This window comes from Nematostella vectensis, chromosome 4 (genome assembly GCF_932526225.1).
Source record: "Nematostella vectensis chromosome 4, jaNemVect1.1, whole genome shotgun sequence".
NCBI classification, from domain to species: domain Eukaryota; kingdom Metazoa; phylum Cnidaria; class Anthozoa; order Actiniaria; family Edwardsiidae; genus Nematostella; species Nematostella vectensis.
Genome location: NC_064037.1, coordinates 11,878,626 through 11,902,866, shown reverse-complemented (window position 1 = coordinate 11,902,866; position 24,241 = coordinate 11,878,626). Strand labels below are relative to the sequence as shown.

The following is a 24,241-nucleotide window of genomic DNA, read 5'->3' as shown; positions in this document are numbered from 1 at the left end:
CGAAAGCTTCACATATATTTTGCGGCTATCTGAGTTTTTAAGCATTTTCTTAAAATCTGATAAAATCTTAGTCTGATCGATGAAAGTGTAAGACTTTGAGCAGTTCCAGTAAATACAAATACAAAGCCGCAGAAGACCAAATAAGATTTTTGGGGGGGGGGGGGGACACAATAAAGAAACAGTAAGAAAATATTGGGGAGTCGAGCCCCGCCCTACTGGTCATCATTTCGTAATATCTTTTGAAAATATTTGGGGGGTGAACACATGCCGCCAACGCCCCACCCCCTGCTACGGCTCTGATTTACAGCCCATCCAGGGACAAAAGGATATATTTTAACTTAGATCGTGATTAATGCTTTAAGTAAATTAAAGCATTAATTAATGCTTTAAGTAGTGCCAAAACCATTAAGGGCCAGGAGTTTAGTTAACCGTCCGTCCAAGTCGCTGTGGCGCAATCGGTTACTGCGTTCGGCTGTTAACCGAAAGGTTGGTGGTTCAAGCCCATCCAGGGACGAAAGGATATTTTGGCATAATTCAATACTGTTTTAAAAGTAGTACCAGAAACCATTAAGGGCCATGAGTTTAGTCAAGCGTCCGTTCAAGTCTCTGTGTCGCAATCGGTTAGCGCGTTCGGCTGTTAACCGAAAGGTTGGTGGTTCAAGCCTACCCGGGGACGAAAGGATATTTTTTTGGCATAATTCAATAATGTTTTAAAAAGATGTACCAGAAACCATGAAGTGCAACGAATTGAATTAAGTGTCCGTCCAAGTCCCTGTGGCGCAATCGGTTTGCGCCTTCGGCTGTTAACCGAAAGATGGGGGCTCAAGCCCACACAGGGACGAAAGGATATTTTTTGGCATAGATCAAAACTTTTTCAAAAGTAATGACAGAAACCATGAAATGCCACGAGTTGAAGTATCGTCCAAGTCTCGTGGCGCAATCGGTTAGCGTTCAGGCCGGAATTGAAGTAGGGCATGTAGTGAATTCAATTCTCATGACGATGGTTGAAGGAAAAAAAAAACTCACTATGCAATATAACTTTTATCATTCCTGGAAATATTCCTTGCGCGCTATCCTCATCAGGTCGGGTTTCGCAAGGTCATTGGTAGGAGGTGTAAAAAAAAGTACTTTCAATGATAGGCATATGTTAAAGCCCACTCAGAATAGGAAGAGCTAATATCTTTATGGAATTGTAGGGCACCTAAAAATGTTATAATCTGTTTATTGCTTTTTACTAGTTCAGGGTAAACATTATTGAGGAAGCTCCGGTTTTAACGGTTTCACTAGCTCATGGTAAGAATCCATACACGTAGTTGGTGAAACTCAGTCCCACGCCCTCGTAGCACGTGCCCGCGCCATGCTTGTCGTAGTCCACTTCATCTTCCGAGCCGCTCCAACACTCGGCCCAGTACTGGACCGCGAAGGTCTGATGACAAAGGACAAATTGATACCATTATTTTTTATAGAGCGTCTGAAAAAAAATCATAAGAACTGAAGCCAGAATATTTGTTGAGGGGGGTCTATGGATGAACCATGATGTCCATGATGATATGGCAAGCGCCATATCTGTAAATTTATAGGCCAACGTGAAGGTAGAGCACTGGGTATATAATTATTTTCATGACATATAATTATTTTTGTTACACCTGTGACTATCTATATACCTTAAATCTTTTGGCGCGCTTCCTCTCTACACACACAACTATATATGGACAACTTTGGACCTCAGTATATACATGATATTTTATGCGCGCATCCTCACAATCACCATTGTCGTATTAGATCTGTGTTTACCTATATACCTTATATCCTTTGGCGCGCGCCATCTCTACACACACGACTATTGTGTATATGGACTACTGTGGAACTCAGTATATTTAAAAATTATACTATTTCCATTGAGGTGGATAGTGGCGAAGTATATAGTAGATATTTTTAAAGCCACTATTCGCCGAAATGGAAATCGTATAGTTTTTGTAGTATATAAAACGAGCTTTAGAGCAATTTTCTTTTTGGTAACACTTGCAAATCGGCTGTTACACCAGCTATTTTGCTTGATTTTGAGGCGCAGGAAAATATCCACCTCCTAGGAGGTGTATATTGCATTTTATCCCGAGTTTCTCAACCAATGAAATCGCTGATTCTTGCGAGGTTCCCGAGTTTCATATACTAAACATTATTGTGTGCGCGTCCTCCCAATCACCATTGTCGTATGAGATCTGTGTTTATCTATATACCTTATATCCTTTGGCGCGCGCCATCTCTGCGCATTTATTGACCACAGTATGAATTGACTGGTGAATCTCAAACCAGTTGATGTCACTCCACAGTGCTCCAAGATACTCCGGGAGCGTGCGTGCATCTCCCTGATCTTTAAAGCATCCAAGTTTGCTATCTATTGATGAAACAAAGTGTGCTAGTCATTAAATCATCAAAAGGTGACTTAATTCACGATATTTTAGACAGCTTTATTTATTCTCGATAAATTGGATTTTCCCCTTTTTTCCTTGTTTGTTTTCTCTCTGTTGTGAGGCAACAAAGCTTATTTTGTTCTATATATATATTTCTCGTGAAATTAAGTATGACTATGGAATAGTCATGGGTAAAATCGCTAAAAAGATTGAGTTTACAAAAGTTTTGAGATATCCTACTAGTCGGCTCTCATCCGGGGTTATTCGGAAATATTTTGCATTCGAGTATCGGGAATTCTATGACGAGCGATGGCGCGAAAAAATAAAACGCCCCGCCAAGGCACCTTGCCCTTGGCGGCTTCTGTTTATCCTAGAGGAAGACAGATTTCGTCTTCTCTTAGCTCAATATTATATGTTGTTGAATTTGTGAGAGTTCAATCTCCTCTCCTTCCATCCCCCTTCCAACTACCCTCTGGGGTTTTCCGCGACCATTGTCAAGGTGTTACTTACAGCATTGGCTCTCTTGGAATGTGACGTCATCGATAGCAATATCGGCGTAGAATCCTTTCCCGCGAACCCCCTCAAAGATTACCTGAGAAAAAATTTTACATGTGTAACGGTGGAAAAAGATAGCTGGATTTTGTTGTGCGTTTATTCTGTCAGAGAAAGCGCATATTTCCTCAGTAAGATTTTGCATTGTTAGGGAGAGGCTCACATAGCCTAGTTCGAGTTTCAAGGCATGAATTATATTTTATTTGGGGCTTCTGTAGTTTGTGCCATATTTAGACATCATGCCCATATTTGTAAAGTCGATTGACTGGGTATGCCTTCTGTGTATATTGCTGAAACTTGTGATTTTCCTACATTTGGGACTGCTGTGGTTTTGTGCCATATTTAGACATCAAGCCCTTATTTGTAAAGTTTCTGCACGTGTGTCAAATTCATGACATTAAATTTAGTTCTGTCCCGACGTTCTGCTGTTAAGTTTTTTTTTGTTCTTCTACCTAATCTTTTTCTTGAGCCGTTCTAATTCGGACCGGTAAAACCCTGCCCTTACACATGTCTTTTATTAAGCTTTTCTATTATCCGTATTTTCTAGTTTACCATATAGTAACACACGGTTTCTATTTAACAAATTCTCCATCCCAGAGAGGTCCAGAATGCTTTTCAAGCGCGCGCATGGAAACGAGGTCAGGGTAAAAATTTGCATGGAGATGTAAACACAATGTTGCAAAAACACTGAATCCGGTACTTTAGATTATCAAGGATGGGTAAATTTGATAAATGTTGCGCTTATAATTGTGGACATGAACGTCAAGAAGGTGCCTTTTGTTCGTTTTATCGGATTCCAGTCTCCCCACCAGTGTGTTTTCCGCACACAGCTGTACATTTACTTCCCTTTGTTCCCTTAGAAGACACTCCTAAAGTCTTCGCTACAGATGAAACTTACCTCGTTTGCAAATTCAGGGCGTCCTTCACGGACCTAAGCGACGAAATCACGTCCTGGACGTTTGTTGCATGTGTTTATTTTTGATATGCAAAATTTTACCCTGACCTCGACACCATGACTGGGACGTGGGGGACTGGGTAAGAATATGAGATGGAGAATAGTTCTCATTTTCGCGCCGCATCCTGCAGAGATGGACGCAACGTGACGCAGTCGAGCTTATCGCCCTTAGCTATGACGTTAACGTATGCAGTCGAGTTGCGTGACTGTTGTTCATGACTCGCTGTGACGCCTTCTGTACATCTATTAGAGGACAGACGCACAAAAAAATGAGATCTATTTGTTTTATACAACAATAAAAATGTTTTCTTACGTTACAATGTTGGGGAGCCTGCGCGCACGCTGACGCCAAGTTTGTGTGTGTCATGGTCCCTTGACTAATCGGAATGTCGTTGTATAAGAGTCATGACATTATACATCTATTTCAATAAAGGTTGACTCTTAGAAAATGGAAAATGATCAATGCCTAGAGCACCACTGGTTAGGGAAACAAGTCTTGTATCTTTGTAACATTCAGTGAGGCTAAATTAAGTTTGTAGCTAGGGCCATGTAATGAATGAACGCAATTTTAATACAAGAAGACATTATCATCGGCCAAACTTTGTTCCATTTTCCATTTTCTTATAGTCAAACTTAATTGAAATAGGTGTATATCGCTGGGATTTACCTGGTAATCTGAAGAACTGTTAAAAGTCACGTGTCCCTTTAGCCACATGTCCCCCTGGTTCCCCTGTCTTGACCACACCCTTTCCTCTACGCCATTAGCTGTGACGTACACAGAGAGTTCCCCCATGGCGGACCCGTACATTTGGTACCAGAATGACAGGCAGCGTACAGGGGATGCCTTGAAGACTTTGCTTAGTAGCCGGGCCTTGTAACCTTCCTGTGCCGGACTGGAAGCCTCAAGGTAGAGGTAATAGCCTGAAAAGATGAGCGGGAACGGAAACGGGAAGTGGGAGTATAAACAGAGGCCGGATTAACGGTAGGGGAAACAAAAGCGCTTGGCAAGGCTTCAGTTTTTTGGCGAGATGTCTCTATTATCTCTACCACCTTTTTAATTATCTAATGCTTATTCTATCCTCTCTCAATTATTTATCAGACCAGGGCTCATTTCCAAAAATATTTTAAAAGAAATATATCGCAGCAACCTTAAGATAAAACCTACCTATAATATATCCCAAGCCTTAAGGCTCCTAGTTTCTGTGATGTCTTACTTTAATCAAATATGAAAATATACGTACGGCTGGCTGTGGTATGGTCACCGAGAGGGCCTGTGTTTGAACTTGGTGTTTTTCCTGTCCACCTCTGCCAGTTATAATATTTGTTGTTGGATGTGTCGTTTGTCCAGAAGCAAAATCCGTCACCATCAAACTCACAGTCATCTGGGCCTAGAGTAGGGGAAAGAAGATAACTGGATATCTTTTAAGAAAGTAAAAAGAAGATAAACGAAATATAGGTTCCCTTGTATCATATAATATTTTTCGGTGTTCGTTATATAGAGGTTCTAACTGTTTCATACCACATTTCGCGGTCCTGAGAGTGTTTGTTATATAGATGTTCTACTGTATCAAAACCCCTTTTTCGGTCATGACAAAGTTCGTTATATCGAGATTCCTCAGTATCAAAACCCCTTTTTCGGTCCTGAGGGTGTTCGTTATATAGAGGTTCTACTGTATCAAAACCCCTTTTTCGGTCATGACAAGGTTCGTTATATCGAGATTCCTCAGTATCAAAACCCCTGTTTTCGGTCCTGAAGGCGTTCGTTATATAGAGGTTCTACTGTATCAAAACCCCTTTTTCGGTCCTGAGGGTGTTTGTTATATAGAGGTTCAACTGTATCATATGTCACATATTTCGGTCCATGAGGGGATTTTTCGTTCTATTGAGGTTCCCTTGTATTAAAACCGCTTTTTTCGGTCATAAAGAGGTTCGTTATATAAAGGTTCCCCTGAAACCCTTTTTGTCGGTCATGAAGGGGTTCGTTCTATAACGATTCCCTTGTATTAAAACCCCTTTTTTCGGTCATGAAGAGGTTCGTTATAAATAGGTTTAACTGTATCATATCACATTTTACGGTAGCTGAGGGAATTCGTTCTATAGAGGTTCCCCTATATCAAAACCCCTTTTCGGTCATGAAGAGGTTCGTTATATAGAGGCTCTACTATATCATATCGTACCTAGTCCGCATCTGTGGTTGAAGCAAGCCTGATGTTGAGTCGTGTTCCCTGCGCACGCCGCTCCGCCGTACAGAGGGGGAGGGTCGTCGCATTTCCTGGTCCTTTTCCTGTTGCCATTTCCACACCAAGCGCTACATCCAGTCCAGGAAGACCATCGCCCCCAATGACCATCAACAGGAGCTGACGTAAATGACAATTCACAAGTTGAGGAAAACACAAATAAATAAGTAACCTAATCGTCCCTAATGACCATCAACAGGAGCTGAAGAAATGATGATTCACAAGTCAAGGATAAGAGAAATAAATGAGAAACCTAATCGTCCCAAACGATCATCAACAGGAGCCGAAGAAATGATGATTCACAAGTTAAGGAAAAGACAAACAAATGAGTAACCTAATCGTCCCTAATGAATATCAACAGGAGCTGAAGAAATGATGATTCACAAGTTAACGAAAAGACAAATAAATAAGTAACCTAATCGTCCCCAATGGCCATCAACAGGAGCTTAAGAAATGATGATTCACAAGTTAAGGAAAAGACAAACAAATGAGTAACCTAATGGTCCCCAATGGCCATCAACAGGAGCTTAAGAAATGATGATTCACAAGTTAAGAAAAAGACAAAGAAATGGGTAACCTAATCGCTCCCAATGACCATTAACAGGATGCGAAAAAACGATGGTTTACAAGTTAAGGAAAAAATCAAATAAATAAGTAACCTTATCGTCCCCAACAGCCATCAACAGGAGCTGAAGTAAATGATGATTCACAAGTCAAGGATAAGACAAATAAATGAGAAACCTAATCGTCCCAAACGATCATCAACAGGAGCTGACGTAAATGATGATTCACAAGTTAACGAAAAGACAAATAAATAAGTGACCTAATCGTCCCCAATGACCATCAACAGGAGCTGTAGAAATGATGATTCACAAGTCAAGGAAAAGACAAATAAATGAGTAACCTAATCGCCCCCAATGACCATCAACAGGAGCTGACGTAAATGATGATTCACAAGTTAACGAAAAGACAAATAAATAGGTAACCTAATCGTTCCCAATGACCATCAACACGAGCTGAAGAAATGATGATTCACAAGTTAACGAAAAGACAAATAAATGAGTAGCCTAATCGTCCCAAATGACCATCAACAGGAGCTGACGTAAATGATGATTCACAAATTAACGAAACGACAAATAAATGAGTAACCTAATCGTCCCCAATGACCATCAACAGGAGCTGTAGAAATGATGATTCACAAGTTAACTTAAAGAAAAATAAATGAGTAACCTAATCGTCCCCAATGACCATCAACAGGAGCTAAAGAAATGATGATTCACAAGTTAACGAAACGACAAATAGATGAGCAACATTATCGTTCCCAATGGCCATCAACACGAGCTAAAGAAATGATAATCCACAAGTTAGTGAAAAGACAAATAAATGAGTAACCTAATCGTCCCCAATGACCACCAACAGGAGCTGACGTAAATGATGATTCACAAGTTAACGAAAAGACAAATAAGTGAGTAGCCTAATCGTCCGCAATGACCATCAACAGGAGCTGTAAAAATGATGATTCACAAGTTAAGGAAAAGACAAATAAATAAGTAACCTAATCGTCCCCAATGACCATCAACAGGAGCTGTAGAAATTATGATTCACAAGTTAAGGAAAAGACAAATAAATAAGTAACCTTATCGTTCCCAATGACTTTCCACAGGAGCTGTAGAAATGATGATTCACAAGTTAACGAAAAGACAATTAAATAAGTAACCCAATCGTTCCAATGACCATCAACAGGAGCTGACGTAAATGATGATACACAAGTTAATAAATGAGTAACCTAATCGTCCCAAATGATCATCAACAGGAGCTGACGTAAATGACGATTCACAAGTTAAGGAAAAGACAAATAAATGAGTAACCTAATCGTTCCCAATGACCATCAACAGGAGCTGAAGAAATGATGATTCACAAGTCAAGGAAAAGACAAATAAATGAGTAACCTAATCGTCCCAAATGACCATTAACAGGAGCTGTAGAAATGATGATTCACAAGTTAAAGAAAAGACAATTAAATAAGTAACCTTATCGTTCCCAATGACCATCAACAGGAGCTGAAGAAATGATGATTCACAAGTTAACGAAAAGACAAATAAATGAGTAGCCTAATCGTCCCAAATGACCATCAACAGGAGCTGACGTAAATGATGATTCACAAGTTAACGAAACGACAAATAAATGAGAAACCTAATCGTCCCCAATGACCATCAACAGGAGCTGTAGAAATGATGATTCACAAGTTAACTTAAAGACAAATAAATGAGTAACCTAATCGTCCCCAATGATCATCAACAGGAGCTAAAGAAATGATGATTCACAAGTTAACAAAAAAGACAAATAGATGAGCAACATTATCGTTCCCAATGGCCATCAACACGAGCTGAAGAAATGATAATCCACAAGTTAGTGAAAAGACAAATAAATGAGTAACCTAATCGTCCCCAATGACCATCAACATGAGCTGTAGAAATGATGATTCACAAGTTAACGAAAAGACAAATAAGTGAGTAGCCTAATCGTCCGCAATGACCATCAACAGGAGCTGTAGAAATGATGATTCACAAGTTAACAAAGGACAAATAAATAAGTAACCTTATCGTTCCCAATGACCTTCCACAGGAGCTGTAGAAATGATGATTCACAAGTTAACGAAAAGACAATTAAATAAGTAACCCAATCGTTCCAATGACCATCAACAGGAGCTGACGTAAATGATGATACACAAGTTAATAAATGAGTAACCTAATCGTCCCAAATGATCATCAACAGGAGCTGACGTAAATGACGATTCACAAGTTAAGGAAAAGACAAATAAATGAGTAACCTAATCGTTCCCAATGACCATCAACAGGAGCTGAAGAAATGATGATTCACAAGTCAAGGAAAAGACAAATAAATGAGTAACCTAATCGTCCCAAATGACCATTAACAGGAGCTGTAGAAATGATGATTCACAAGTTAAAAAAAAGACAATTAAATAAGTAACCTTATCGTTCCCAATGACCATCAACAGGAGCTGAAAAAATGATGATTCACAAGTTAACGAAAAGACAAATAAATGAGTAACCTAATCGTCCCAAATGACCATCAACAGGAGCTGACGTAAATGATGATTCACAAGTTAACGAAAAGACAAATAAATGAGTAACCTAATCGTCCCCAATGACCATCAACAGGAGCTAAAGAAATGATGATTCACAAGTTAACGAAAAAGACAATTAGATGAGCAACATTATCGTTCCCAATGGCCATCAACACGAGCTGAAGAAATGATAATCCACAAGTTAGTGAAAAGACAAATAAATGAGTAACCTAATCGCCCCCAATGACCATCAACAGGAGCTGACGTAAATGATGATACACAAGTTAATAAATGAGTAACCTAATCGTCCCAAATGATCATCAACAGGAGCTGACGTAAATGACGATTCACAAGTTAAGGAAAAGACAAATAAATGAGTAACCTAATCGTTCCCAATGACCATCAACAGGAGCTGAAGAAATGATGATTCACAAGTCAAGGAAAAGACAATTAAATGAGTAACCTAATCGTCCCAAATGACCATTAACAGGAGCTGTAGAAATGATGATTCACAAGTTAAAGAAAAGACAATTAAATGAGTAACCTAATCGCCCCCAATGACCATCAACAGGAGCTGACGTAAATGATGATACACAAGTTAATAAATAAATAACCTAATCGTTCCCAATGACCATCAACAGGAGCTGAAGAAATGATGATTCACAACAAAATAAATAAGTAACCCAATCTCATCCATTAACAATCAACAGAAGGTGATTTTAATAATTCAAAAGTTAAGAGAAAAAGGCAAATAAATAGTTGCTTGATTAAACCAACGAACCTCAATTACCTTCAACTACACAAATTTTATAGAAAGTTGAAGAAAATGTAAATAAAAAATTAAACAATACCACCGACCCCAATGACTATAAAGGAACCACATGCAAAATATATTCTTATTTGAACAACACAACCGAAAACCAATAACCACAAACAGGTTATAAGAAATGTTTGTACTACAAAATATTTACACAATTTCTTGCTTGCGAGGGAATTGATGACTTGCAGAAAAAAACACGAAATAGTGTCAAGTGATAAAATGAGTAGCGGAAAAACCATCTTGTCATCAAGAAACCCCCAAAGCATTACCGCCTTATTTGTTTCTGTATGCTAAGTAGTTTGAAAAGGTAAATGAATCAAAGAACAAATCAATATCTTATCGTATCACAAGAGATCGCTCGCACGTCAGTCCCTCGTAACGATCAATAAATTTACGTATAAATCGATAGTTGACCGTAACACTCCTTGTTGTCACACGTAGCGTCTTTCTGAACGTAGCTATCAATAAATCAACCTATGAATCGATAACTTACCGTAACACACGTTGTCACACGTAGCCTCTTCCATCTGCACGTAACGATCAATAAATCAACGTGTAAATCGATAGCTTACCGTAACACTCTTTGTTATTACACGTAACCTCCTCCTTCTGCACGCCGTAGTCCATTTTGCCGGGACAGTCCGCAGCCGGGTCGTCTGAGGCGCAGAATCTCTGGCGGTACTTCTTACAGCTCAGATCACAAGGGCCATAGTCTGTCCAAGTGCTCCACCCGTCAGCATTACCTGAACAAAAAAGCCGAGCAAGTAATAGTCAGTACTACTGTAATTTAAAGCGTCAATGTCAATGTCACCAAGGAATCGAGGGTGGTCCAGTGTGTTTGCGAGTCAGCGTATGGGGCCTCTCATCTTTGCTGAAACGGGTTCGATTCCCGGTGGATAGTAACCAGGAGGGTACACAGGGGGTGCGCAGGTTGCGTGTCCGTGTCATGCTAGAAGGCGCTATAGAAATCAACAATTTTAAAATAAGATTATTATTTAGTTTATTTCCGGTCGATTACGTAAGACAGATGATTTTTAACGGGAAACGCGAAAAGTGACTGGGGATGTGACTTTTAATTTAGTGTGGATGTCCTGTTAAATAGCGCGGATTCTAATAAATTATTTTGTCTCTTGTCGGTGGTTTCCGTGGGCCCGGAAGTAAACAGGTGACAATGCCCTTTTAACAGTAAAGTAGATGCTTTGTCCTGTTTACTTTTTTCCGCAATTTCCCACATTCTGTGAACTCTTGTCAATCATTTGCTTAACCACTGGGATTTCATTTGGTGCGGGAACCTAAATGGAGCACATATAAAACAATTGTCGTTTTTGCCACACGCAGTCACTTCCATATAAGGAAACTAATATATTCATTATTTGGAAAAACTGCATGACTCTTGTCATTTTTAAGGTTACCGACCGCAGGTGCTTTGTAATTTTTATGACTTGTTATCAGAAGAGAAAAACAGTGACTGTGACCATATTTGGTCAATGGAGAAAGTTTTGGAAAAGAATCTAAGATTTCTCGGTACCAGACCCCCAAAACGACAACGTTTTCTTCACGAATCACATATTTCAGGATGTTCCACCATTTTTGGGGACCTCTTGTATGTTAACTAGGTTGTGTCACTTCTTCGAAATCCGCTGAGGGAACTTCTATTGCAATTAGTTCCACCTGGGCCATGAAATTTCCATAGATTGACTGAACTATTACATTTCGTGATCTTTGGTTAGCGACTCGCGGAGATGGGGTTTCGCATTTCAGTGGAGGCCAAAACGAGTGCCCATTTTTATTTTGCAATCTCGGACATCACACACGTCGGCGGCAAACCGAAAACATCCTACCTGTGGTATTTATAAGCTATATGTATCTTGTGGCAAAAAATTATATGATTGCAAATAGCAAATGGGTGACAGAAATATTATTAGAAAGCTCACATTTATTGAGAAATAACTTACTTTTGCAGTCGTACAAGGTGTTGATCTCTCGTATATCCACCGCAGAAAATCCTGTCCTCTGACCTAAAGTGTTGTTCGCGCTGCGGATAGGGCGGATGGTATCTTGTTTGTTTTTGCTGTACATTTTTGAGTGGTAATGCATTATGCTGTCATAGTCGTATGGAACTTGTAGGTCGTCCACATCGTCGTATCCGAGCTTATTAAAGTTGTATTCTTGACCTGTGAGGTACGAATCACAATCACATCCACCATCACTACCACCATGACCGTCATCATTACCAACATAATCATCTTCACCGCCATCACCATCACCATCAGCTTCACCGCCATCACCATCACCATCACCGTCACCGTCACCGTCACCGTCACCGTCACCGTCACCGTCACCGTCACCGTCACCGTCACCGTCACCGCCACCGCCACCGTCACCATCACCGCCACCGCCATCACCGCCATAGCCATCGCCATCACCGCCATAGCCATCGCCATCGCCATCAATATAAAATCACCACCACCAACATTACCAACACAATCAGCATCACCATCACTAACACCACCATCATCATCAATACCAAAACCACCACCATCATCTCTTTTATCATCACCACCATCATCATCTCATTATAATCACCACCATCATCATCTCATTATCATCACCACCATCACCATCTCATTATAATCACCACCATCATCATCTCATTATCATCAGCACCATCATCATCCCATTATCATCACCACCATCATCATCTCATTATAATCACCACCATCATTATCTCATTATCATCACCACCATCACAACCATGATACGGAAACCTTGCATACCATCCTGGATGTTTTCCCACAGCACCTCCACGTATTGGTCCCTGTCGGGCCTCCTGTGCTCGTGCCAGAATCCAATTGCGTGCATTAGCTCATGGATGACGATTCCTTTAACGTTACATCCGGGACCCAAGGATACTTCCTGGTACCCAGGCTTCCAGTAGATTAACCCGACCTTCGACCAGCACCTGGAGAAAAGAGGAACTGTTCCTATACACCTCATCGGATTCTGATTCCAGTACCCCACTGCCCCGTCTAATAGGGGACTTGCGCTAAGAGATCACGTGACTGCTTGGGTGGCTAACTAGCACGCGCTCAGGCTTTAAGCGGCAAAAAAACAGCACGAAAAAAGCCGTCGTTCAATGGCAAAACGGGCGCAGTCATTTCTGATTTTTTTGTATGGTTATTTTGTTTTGAATTTGCCACTCAAAAAGATCACGTGATCTCTTAGCGCAAGTCCCCTATTCAAAGGCGATAGCATTATTCCCTAACAAATGGGTGGGTATTTTATCGACGGACTAAACTGCCTTTAATGGGAATTGTTGCTGTCTATAAGAGACTTTTTACACCCTTTGAGCAAAAGGCTCGGTCTGTCTCTGATTGTGACCGTACGGATCTTATAATTGTGATCGGACTTTAATAGAGAGTTACCTGCTTTTGTAGATAAAGAGGACCCAGTCGGTCTCCGTGGTCCGGGCCTTAAATCGTAAACACGTGTTTTTGTGAAACTCGTCGATTGCAGCTTGGATTGTCACGTGATATTCCTCTAAAAGGACAAATACATTTGATGTCAATCCATTAAATAATGCTTTCCAAAGTTTTGCGTCATTTTGAAAGCTAGAAGGCCATTGAAAAGAAAAAGGCTGAATTGAACAATGGGTTATAGGCTGCTACAATGATTGTCAAAGGCGATAGCACAATCATTGTAGCAGTCTATAACCCATTGTTCAATTCAACCTTTTTCTTGCAAAACCTGAATCTATACTTACTCGACAACCCTGGATCGACACTAACTGGGCAACCCTGAATCGACACTTACTCGGCAACCCTGAATCGATACTTACTCGGCAACCCTGAATCGATACTTACCCGGCAACCCTGAATCGACACTAACTGGGCAACCCTGAATCGACACTTACTCGGCAACCCTGAATCGACACTAACTGGGCAACCCTGAATCGAAACTTACTCGGCAACCCTGAATGATCTTTTTCTTTCCCTTACTCGGCAACCCTGAATCGATACTTACTCGGCAACCCTGAATCGACACTAACTGGGCAACCCTGAATCGAAACTTACGCGGCAACCCTGAATCGATTTCATACGGAACAATCTTGTCTTTCCACAGTCCCTGTCTGGAACGCATGACATTCCTCTTTTCCTTATTTAGGCCCATGCCTCCACGCCTGTCACTGCGACTGAGCTCGTCCCATTCTTCTTTGTCCAACATAATGTCACCTTCGAAAAGTTCGGGGTACCCTGTGGTTTGAAAGAAGTCTTAAGAGACGGTACATAAATAGGATTATCCCCCATTTTCATTACAAGAATGCTAGATCGCTCAACATTTACACTACTGGTCAAACGTTTATGGACTTATATTTACGGTGGTGACGGGCACGATGGAAGCAAAAGAATAGGACCCGAGGTCACATACAAGCTTAGCCTCCAATAACGTCGTGGTAATAACGTTATCATGCCAAATAGTAATGAACTGTGGAGGAGGGGGGGAGAGGTCGCGTTTCCAATTAACCGCGAGGGGTATTCTCAATTTGTACTCGCCTTTGGCTTATGAGTCTTCAAGAACGCCAACCCCAAGCCTTACGGGCCATCTCAACTTATTGTAAAGATAGCGAATACCATTCTCGTCAAACTTCTATCCCAATAGTTTTCACTTCATTGAAAACAACATCCAAAAGATATTTTGCCAGATTTTTTGCTTCACTTGTTAAAGGGGTAAAAAGCCCTTGACTTTTTACGACACTTCAAAGCTCTTCAAGAAGATAACTTGAGAGGTGTCCGCATTGGAAGAAACAGTGGTAATGAAAAAAAGTGTAAAATACCTCAGGTGAGATACCTACCTTCTGGTTCCTGTAGTTGACCCAGGACGAGATCCGTCTGCATCAGAAAAAGTACTGCGAAACACCACTGCGACTTCATCACCTCGGTTTGCAGAGAATCGCAAATGAAGGCAAGGTGCTGGCGTGAAATTTAGACTATCCCGCGTGCATACAAAGCTGCTGTCTTCACATGCATTAGACCCCAGAAAGCTTCTTCCCGCGAGGAAAGCAAAGTGTCGAAACTAGTGAAACTCGAGCCGACTCTCAATTTAATAAAGGAAATACGACATTGGATATTGTAAACGTTTTATGTTTGCCTTCGGTATTTCTCTTTCCTTGTGAAGTGGGAAAAGGTGACAAAATTTGCAGTTTATCTAATATTCTGTAGAAATAAAAAATGAAAATACTGCGATGGGAGTCTCGCAAGCCACAAAACAAGGGATAATTTTGTCACAAAAAATTCAACATTCCAATTTTTTGTTCACCTCCTATTTTTAATAGAATATATTTTTTTCTTCAACAAACGCTTCATGACTTCTTCATTATTCAACATCAAAATCTTTTTCCTTCTTTACGTTTCCGACAAGAAAAGAGCAAAACAATTTCTCAACCAGACATTTTTATTGTGTTGTGCAACTGTGCAAACATGGCGGTCCTTCTCAATTACTAAGTTAAACTTTATGCCTTTGCTGGGTACTGCTTTTCGACCTAACGTTACTTGATAACGTTAAAAATAATATCATGCCACAATTATTTTTCAATACAAAATGTTAAAAAGATGTAAAATGTTCTCTCCTTTTTATCATATTTTAATTGATATCACATGCAATATTTCTATAGTACATCTTACCTCCGATTCTAGTCCTTTATGTACACAGAGTTAAAAAAGATACTTAGCATTTTATACAGTACTTCCTGTTTAGTAGAATAAGTAAAATGCGGCTTTTATCAAACCAAATAAAGAATGGAAGTTGTATTTGTCTAGCTGATGTTTTGATCTTAATACAATTCAACTAAAAACCCTAAACCTAAACAATTATGTAAGATTATAAAAAAATGATGATCATTCGATTGATTGCTACGAAGATTTACATGGTAAGGAAATCGTGCATTTTTACATTCATTTACAATATCATGTTGGTATTTTAAACTGACGTCTTATTCCCTTTATCTCTCTTGCGCAGTCATAACTATACATGGATATGATTGGGCGATTCTCATGCGCAGTCATAACAATACATGGATATGATTGGCCGATTCTTCGCCCATGCGACCACCCCTAGCCACACTCCTGTTTCTAAAAGGATAAATCGACCTTGGGAGCTAGCTTGATGTTCATACTCCCAAACAACTAACAAACCCGGGCCATCTATATTGATATTTTCACCGTTGGAGCCGATGTAATCCCTTCTTCTACCCTGAAACGTTGGGCAAGCAGGGGCAACATGATTGTTTCATGCATTTCCGCATACATATGAAAAGTATGGATACTTTGTTAAAACAGTCGACTAAGTCTTTTTAAGCTATTGTTTATCCAAAATGTACAAATATTTAATATATTTTATCAAATATACCGCGTTAAAATCAATCTTATTCTGTCTTAAAAAGTTGTGGCTATATTAACAATAGCCCAGCTAGTTTGCACAAGTTTTAAGCTTCCCATGAAACTACTCGTTGATGGCGCTTTTCTATACAGTTTCATTGGATGAACACAGTGGAACCAGTGAACCAGCGAACCACAACGAATAATATGGGACTTTTGGCATAATTCATCGTCCAATGCCGGATTATCGAATAAACCGTGGCCCACGCAAAATGAATGACGTATCCCCTTTAAGAAGAGTGCTCGCCAGAAGTCCGACCTCGTCCGACCTCTTGACCTAGTGTAGGGCATACTCTTCTATAATAAATATAGTCTATTCTTCTCTTTCCCTTGTAGATCATTCCAGTCCAATCCAGTTTTTTCAGCTTACAGAACTTTGTAGCCCTTTCCACTAAATCTGAAACAATTCATTTTAATGTAGTTAGATATGGCGGAAGCAAGGTGCTAAAAAATGATATTTTTGTTAGGGTGCGATCTAAAAAAGAAAACTACAAATCTGTAATTTCTATTTCAGGATATCAGGATTTTTTAATTTTCTCTCCTCAGCTCTAATCACAAGTAGCGATAGCTTATCTTAAACTGCGCCAATGGCATAAATCACGATCTTCATTTTGTAGCAGAAGTCTCAAATTGTTCACAAAGTACAATTTAAAGGGCCCAAATTTTCGTAGGAAGGGCTAAGAAAGATGCCAACGGTTAATATTTATGGTCAATTGAAAATAATACTTATTAAGGAGGGACGAGATACCTGTGACTTTCCCATCTTTCCAATCTCTATCCCCGTCCAATTCCATCCCATCCCATTCCATCCCATTCCATTCCATCCCATTCCATCCCATTCCATCCCATTCCATCCCACCCCATCCCACCTCACCCCATCCCCTCGCCTCCATTCGACTTTGTTTCTGCTGACTGCGTAGTCCTAGGCCACCTAGGTTCATTAGATACTCCTGTTCCTTGATTAACACAAGTTTAAAAAATATTTGATCAAGTTGTCATAGCAACACTCACTTGGGCATGATGATGCAGCACGCAATAATGAGGATGATCACCATGACAACGAGGATGAAGAGCGAGACGGAGAGCAGAATAAGGACAACAGGAGAGCGAGTCTTGCCGTCCTTATCCCCAGTCTGACCTAGAGGGGGAAAGAAAGCAATATAAGTGACATGAAGGGCGTGGCCGTCCTTATCCCCAGTCTGGCCAATGGGGGGACAGAAAGCAATATGAATGACATGAAGGGCGTGGCCTACATTATCCCCAGTCTGGCCTATAGGGGGACAGAAAGCAATATGAGTGACACAAAGGGTGTGGCCTACATTATCCCCAGTCTGACCTAGAGGGGGAAAGAAAGCAATATGAGTGACACAAAGGGTGTGGCCTACATTATCCCCAGTCTGACCTAGAGGGGGAAAGAAAGCAATATAAGTGACATGAAGGGCGTGGCCGTCCTTATCCCCAGTCTGACCTAGAGGGGGAGAGAAAGCAATATGAGTGACATGAAGGGCGTGTCCTACATTATCCCCAGTCTGACCTAGAGAGGGGGACAGAAAGCAATATGAGTGACATGAAGGGCGTGTCCTACATGAGCCCCAGTCTGGCCAATAGGGGGAACGATAGCAAGATGAATGGCATAAGAGGCGAGGCCTTCATTATCCACAGTTTGACATGGAAAGCAATATGAGTGACACGAAGGGCGTGTCCTACATTATCCCCAGTCTGACCTAGAGGGGGAGAGAAAGCAATATGAGTGACATGAAGGGCGTGTCCTACATTATCCCCAGTCTGACCTAGAGAGGGGGACAGAAAGCAATATGAGTGACATGAAGGGCGTGTCCTACATGAGCCCCAGTCTGGCCAATAGGGGGAACGATAGCAAGATGAATGGCATAAGAGACGAGGCCTTCATTATCCACAGTTTGACATGAAGGGCGGGAGTGAGGTGGCTGTAGGTGCCGACTTTTCACTTTAAAGCGGCATAGACTTAGAGATAAAAGAAGATATTGTTTACCATTAATTTGTTGAAATCCCAAGATGTTTTTGATAAAAAAAATCATCTTACCTGAGCTGCCGCCACTTCCGCCGGAACCGCCAGAGCCACCGGAACCACCCAAACCCCCTCCCCCAGAGGCGGTAGTTGCCGAGGACGGGGTAGTTGCTGTTGATACATAAAAAGAAAGTTTAAAATAAAATAAAAGCACGGGAAAATCCCATATTGCATTCTTGGAACAACTCGATATTTTCTCGCAATTTTTTTTTAGCATGTGTGTGTGAGATTTTTTTTATCATGACGTAATGACAATTAAATAGACTTCTTCTAAGTTGCGAAAGTTTACCAATTAGCAAATGAAAGACACATAAAAAAGTAAAAACTAATCAAGCAAAATCACGCCTACAACGTTTTACAGAACCTGTTTTGGTTTGATGTGTTAAAAAGATCTAAGTGTGATAATATTAAACAAGCCTATTATTGTCATTATTAATGAATAAAATTCTTTTAAAATTATAATACCTATGCAAATCCTGGTACGCGCATGAGAGGTTCGATTCTCAAGAAATCAAAAATCATAAAAGAACTTACGTGGAGGGCAGTCGAGCTCAAGTCCTGCAATAAATAGAGATGACGTTTAGAAGGGTAGTGACGCATTCCAGAATGAAAAAAAGTTTAAAAAAACAATTATACAAACTATATAAACATTTCAATAGTTCCAGAACAAGGCCTAGAAGGATTAAACCTGACGTTTTGTTAGAATAAATGAGAATCACATTTTGTACAAAAAGGGAGCTATCCAACTGCAAACGTATGGTAGTCGCAATTGTTTTTGTCGTTTTCTCTTGTGTGAGTTGGGAACATAAGCCAAGTCCCCCAAGGGGATTTTGTGAGGGGTGGGTGAGGGAGGGGATGACAGCTTTTCTTACTATTTCTTCAACAGTTTTGTGGTTTGAGCTAAGAAAGCTTAGCAAGTGTTTCTGAATTACATCTACCGTAAATGATCTAATAAACGCCCCTATCTAAAGAACGCCTCCTATATAATGAACGGTAATATAAATCAAATTTAAATAATCTGAGCTTGGCTTCTACTGGGTGAGACGTACTTATTGTCAAGAAATTCTTGCTACGTAAGCTATTAATTTACGTGGTCCTTACTGAGACTAGAACCCCATTGCAATAGGGTTGTTATTTTTTCATAGTTTGTAAAGAACGCCCTTTTTTAATAAACGCCTCCTAGCTATTGAACGCCCCTCTCGGACCATGGAAATTTAATAAACGCCCGGGCGTTTATTTGATCATTTACGGTATAGACAATAGAGAATGTTTAGTAAAAATGCTAAGCAGTGTAACCATGCTGAAATTAAAAGCTGGCAGTCTCACCGATGCCAGGGCTATTGGCCTGAGCCTGCACGTTAGCCTGCGGCAACACACTATAGTAGAACGCCAGTCCGGTCAGGGACACGGCCCGTCCGGATGGGGACCCTGTGGTGGCATCGTGTCCGATGATGAGGTGGGTGTCCGGGTCGCTGTACGTGCACGTGGTGGAGTAGCGTGAGGTGTGCTTGTCCGTGCCGTTCACGTACACGAAGAACTTGTCCTGCGAGGTAAGACCGCTGGGATTGTAGATCGCAGCGATGTGGTTCCAACCCACAGGGAGCCCAATGTCGACTGGATATCGCTTTGTGCCGTCGCAAATAACGATGTTTGTATGAACTGATCTGGAATGACGATGCAAGGGGTATTTATATCATATGAGAACTATTGTCATTTTAACTCGAGTACACAGGTGACCAACGGCAGTTCAAAGTAGCAGTGTGTTAGACAAAATCAGAAACAAGTTGTGTTCGTGAATAAGGAAAGATATCTTTTTCTTATACTTGGGCATAAAAAGGAATTTTAGGGGCACGACAATAACTAACAAAGCCCCCTATTAAGATGGCACACACTTCCGATTCATATGGTGCAGGCTAGCGTACGCAGATTATTCCAATATAGCAACTTGATTGGCCTTGCTTTTTTTCAAAATTTCCATTTAAACTAAAATCCAAAACATATATTCTGTTGTTCAAGCTCTTCAAATAGCAAATGGGCTCTTTACCAGTGATACAATTTGTGGTAATTCTGATGGTAGCTGGGATACTTGTGGTAGCCCAAACAAATTGCAGTTACACATGCAATCCCACATTCAACTCCCCGCAAAGGGTCTACGTTTTATTTATCAAGTTATATATTAATTGATTAGTTAATATTAATTAGTTACTCACTCGATGAACACCATGAATCCGCGGGAATTATCAAATCGCCCCGTCATGAGGACATTTCGATTCCCGGATGTCGTATGATTGATGTAGAGCCAGAACGTTAACGTCATACCCCCGGGGCAGAGAGCAGGGTTGCTTATACAAGTATCCCTGAAGTCGCCGAGGTTGACCCAGTTCGCGCTGTCAAGATACAAGGCCGGGTCGCTAGCGGTGGTGTTTGGACCCTCGATCGTGCGCACATTTCCTCCTGGCGATCAGATTCAAATACAACTCAACCAATAACAACATCAACCATAATACGTTATATCATGCATTGGGTGATTAAAAGTTTGATGATGCCATATCACATCTCATCCATGGCATTTGCCATAAATGCCCTTTATGAAGGTACACCCTACCTTGTACTCGGCGTTACCGGAGTTGAGTGATGTACACGATGTGTTCTCGAGGGTCCATTCCCCCTCCCCTCCCCTCCCCTCCCCTCCCCTCCCCTCCCCTCCCCTCCCCTCCCCTCCCCTCCCCTCCCCTCCTTGTTAAATCCCTGCCTTGTACGGTACTGCCGGAGCTAAGTGATGTACACGATGTGTTCTCGAGGGTCCATTCCCCCTCCCCTCCCCTCCCTTCCTTGTTACATCCCTGCCTTGTACGGTACTGCCGGAGTTGAGTGATGTACACGATGTGTTTTTGAGGGTCCATTCCCCCCTCCCCTCCCCTCCTTTGTACACCCCTACCTTGTACGGTACTGCCGGAGCTTAGTGATGTACACGATGTGTTTTTGAGGGTCCATTCCCCCCTCCCCTCCCCTCCTTTGTACACCCTTACCTTGTACGGTAGTGCAGGAGCTTAGTGATGTACACGATGTGTTTTTGAGGGTCCATTCCCCCCTCCCCTCCCCTCCTCTGTACACCCCTACCTTGTACGGTACTGCCGGAGCTTAGTGATGTACACGATGTGTTTTTGAGGGTCCATTCTCCCCTCCCCTCCCCTCCTTTGTACACCCCTACCTTGTACGGTACTGCCGGAGCTAAGTGATGTACACGATGTGTTCTTGAGGGTCCCCGACACAGTCGTCTGACTGAGAGGCCAGTAGAATATCTCTCCTGGAGTGACAAAAAAAACTGTCAATGAATAATTTTGGCTTTTTGAGTGAGGCCGAGCTTTGTTAATATTTCAAATCGATACGTTAATCAACACTGTAGTTTAACTACACAATTACTGAAATGTGTAGTTTAGATTTTGTCACATTTTGCAACAGCAGAAAGTAGTCGATGGTATTAGACATGCGGGCGTAAATTCCTGTTGCAGTGAAATCCAAGTCCAAGAATTAAAATCAATGCTAAATAACTGCACATAAACAAGATCCTCATATGTTTCCAGCATTTATCCCAACAAACGTTCGGTTGGCAAGGGTCATTTTCAATATCGCTAAACTATTCTATAGATTAAACTACTATTAGATATTTGTTGTCATGTGCACATAAGAAGCAAAACGCCGTGTGCGGAGGTTTATTGCGTCGTCACGTATATAAGACCGGGCTAAGAATATGGTTATTGTGTTAATGCGCGGGTGCCTCTGCTGGTACCTTTGTGTTGTACAGTTCGCTAGATAGCGGTGTTTGGGCCTAGCGTGGCCTAGTAGCCTAGCGTAAAGCTTTAGCTGCCATACGGTAATTCAGCGGGCACATGGTTTACTTTTTCATCCTATTTGTATAAACACGAACAATCCTTATATTGTCCTTTGGACAATGGACTTCTCCCCCCTTTTTTTTCTTTTTGTTAGTTTTGCGTTATTTCTCATCAAAATAAAAAAAAAATAACAATATTATAACAATATTTTCCTGATAGTCGGAACTACAGTCGAACTACAGCGGTCTAGTTGTGGTCGCCATACCGGATTGGATAGACCATTTTTCGCGCGCAGAACATTCTTGCACGCCATCGCTTCTTCTTTTGTTACATAATGTTCTACATGTTTCTTAGAAGTTAAGAAACGTAAATGCACATCGTCATGCTGCATTGTTTTTAGTTTCAAAATCCCCGGCATTTAGAGTCACCTATAGCAAATAAATAAACATAAACATACGAAACCCAAAAACTCCCAAACACGGTTTAAATAATCCGTCCCTAAGAGACGTAGCGTAGTTTAAAAAAAATTATATAGCCAGTGTAGTTACAAAAAGAGCTTCCATGTGACATAGTACGATTGAGATTCTAAGATATAGTGATTTCGCCTTGGTCGTAATAGTTCATACTTCAAGCGTCTTGCCCAAGCGCGTGCCGTCAAATGAAAGGTTCAGTATAAATTGAAAATATATACAATATAGCTGTCTTTTGCTACAAAACTCTTGTAAAGTGACTTAAATACTAAAATTCTGACTGATCAAACCTGATGTTTTAAAGATGTATTGAGAAGTTGATAAGAAATTATGAAAGAAATTATTTTTTTATCCATTCTGAAGTTATTTGAATGCGAATTAACTCAAATAATATACAGAGCCCCAAGGGGAAATACATTGTTACAGAAGACACTGGAAGATTGTGCTTAACTTGGCAACATTTGTGAAAAAAATTTATATTGCGCTTACAGCCTTAGTCAGTCCAAAACAAAGAGCACAAAAATAAAGTAAAAATTCCAATAGAAAACAAAATATAAGAATAATTTCCTTAGTTATCTTTATACATAGGTTACAGGTTGCTATGGCAGTAACACTAGCCTACTCGAAACAAATTTTAACCAGTAATTTTAATTTAATATTTAGCAGTTAGATACTATATTTTAGCAGTAGACCGATATTAACGATTGAAAATAAAAACAGCCTTGAATTAGATAGGTCATTATTTATGTTTCTTAGATAGCTGTTTGTATGATTTTGTTATCTCTTCTTTCTCCTTGAAACAACAAATACTTTCGAATGGGTTGTGTTACCTTTCAGCAGTGTTTGCATCCGAAAATATAGTTGTAAATTGAAAATTGAAAAATAAAATAATTGTGGATTATCTGGATCCCCTACATTGGAGATCTTGGAAGATTTCTAAAAGAGTTGTAAAGTGAATTGAAATATAATTTTACTTACCGGCGGAATAAACTAAATGAAGCGACGCAAAAGCAAATAACAACTTAAACAACATATCTGACATTTTAAAAACAGGACTTTAGACGACGAAAGAGAACCTTTTAGCTTGAGTGAAAGAGATAATCAGTTTAGATGGATGGTTGATCCCAAGCGAATTGAGTTGCTACGGTCTGCTTGATTATAAAAGACGTTCGCCACAGGGTGCACGCGAGGTTTAGTGAAAAGTTACCATGACAAGGAACACAAACAGCCACCATCCCGGGTTCTAGCACGTTCAGGCAGATGCTTTTTCCCGCTGTCACCCTTTCGACGAAAGAAAGTCAAAACTCCTATTAAGAAAGAAAAAGAAAGCAAACACTATAAGAGCAAGCATCTCATAACAAGTAAATTATGTTTTCGCGGGTTATAATATGAGC

At 40.6% G+C, this 24,241-nt stretch overlaps 2 protein-coding genes across 3 annotated transcripts; both read right to left on the bottom strand.

Annotated features, from left to right (window-relative positions):
• Nucleotides 1-1,206: 1,206 nt before the first annotated feature.
• Nucleotides 1,207-15,124, bottom strand: LOC5516636 (blastula protease 10). The gene is made up of 12 exons (XM_032386447.2): nucleotides 14,916-15,124; nucleotides 14,137-14,316; nucleotides 13,489-13,603; nucleotides 12,841-13,025; nucleotides 12,019-12,237; nucleotides 10,636-10,806; nucleotides 6,096-6,275; nucleotides 5,160-5,306; nucleotides 4,586-4,839; nucleotides 2,922-3,003; nucleotides 2,238-2,395; nucleotides 1,207-1,426 (listed from the first exon to the last, which is right to left on the bottom strand). Exons 1-12 carry the CDS (start codon nucleotides 14,992-14,994, stop codon nucleotides 1,289-1,291), a joined length of 1,908 nt encoding a protein of 635 aa, XP_032242338.1. The 5' UTR covers nucleotides 14,995-15,124; the 3' UTR covers nucleotides 1,207-1,288.
• Nucleotides 15,125-15,496: 372 nt separating this feature from the next.
• Nucleotides 15,497-24,031, bottom strand: LOC116620751. Of its 2 annotated transcripts, XM_032386477.2 has the most exons (8): nucleotides 23,826-24,027; nucleotides 21,756-21,851; nucleotides 20,755-20,998; nucleotides 19,871-20,208; nucleotides 19,079-19,102; nucleotides 18,560-18,655; nucleotides 17,509-17,635; nucleotides 15,497-16,894 (listed from the first exon to the last, which is right to left on the bottom strand). In XM_032386477.2, exons 1-8 carry the CDS (start codon nucleotides 23,887-23,889, stop codon nucleotides 16,864-16,866), a joined length of 1,020 nt encoding a protein of 339 aa, XP_032242368.2. In that variant the 5' UTR covers nucleotides 23,890-24,027; the 3' UTR covers nucleotides 15,497-16,863. The 2 variants fall into 2 exon arrangements, with proteins under 2 accessions (XP_032242368.2, XP_048582952.1); XM_048726995.1 differs by lacking the exons at nucleotides 15,497-16,894; nucleotides 17,509-17,635 and adding an exon at nucleotides 17,978-18,287 and having other exon boundaries at nucleotides 23,826-24,031.
• Between the last annotated feature and the right edge of the window lie 210 nt (nucleotides 24,032-24,241).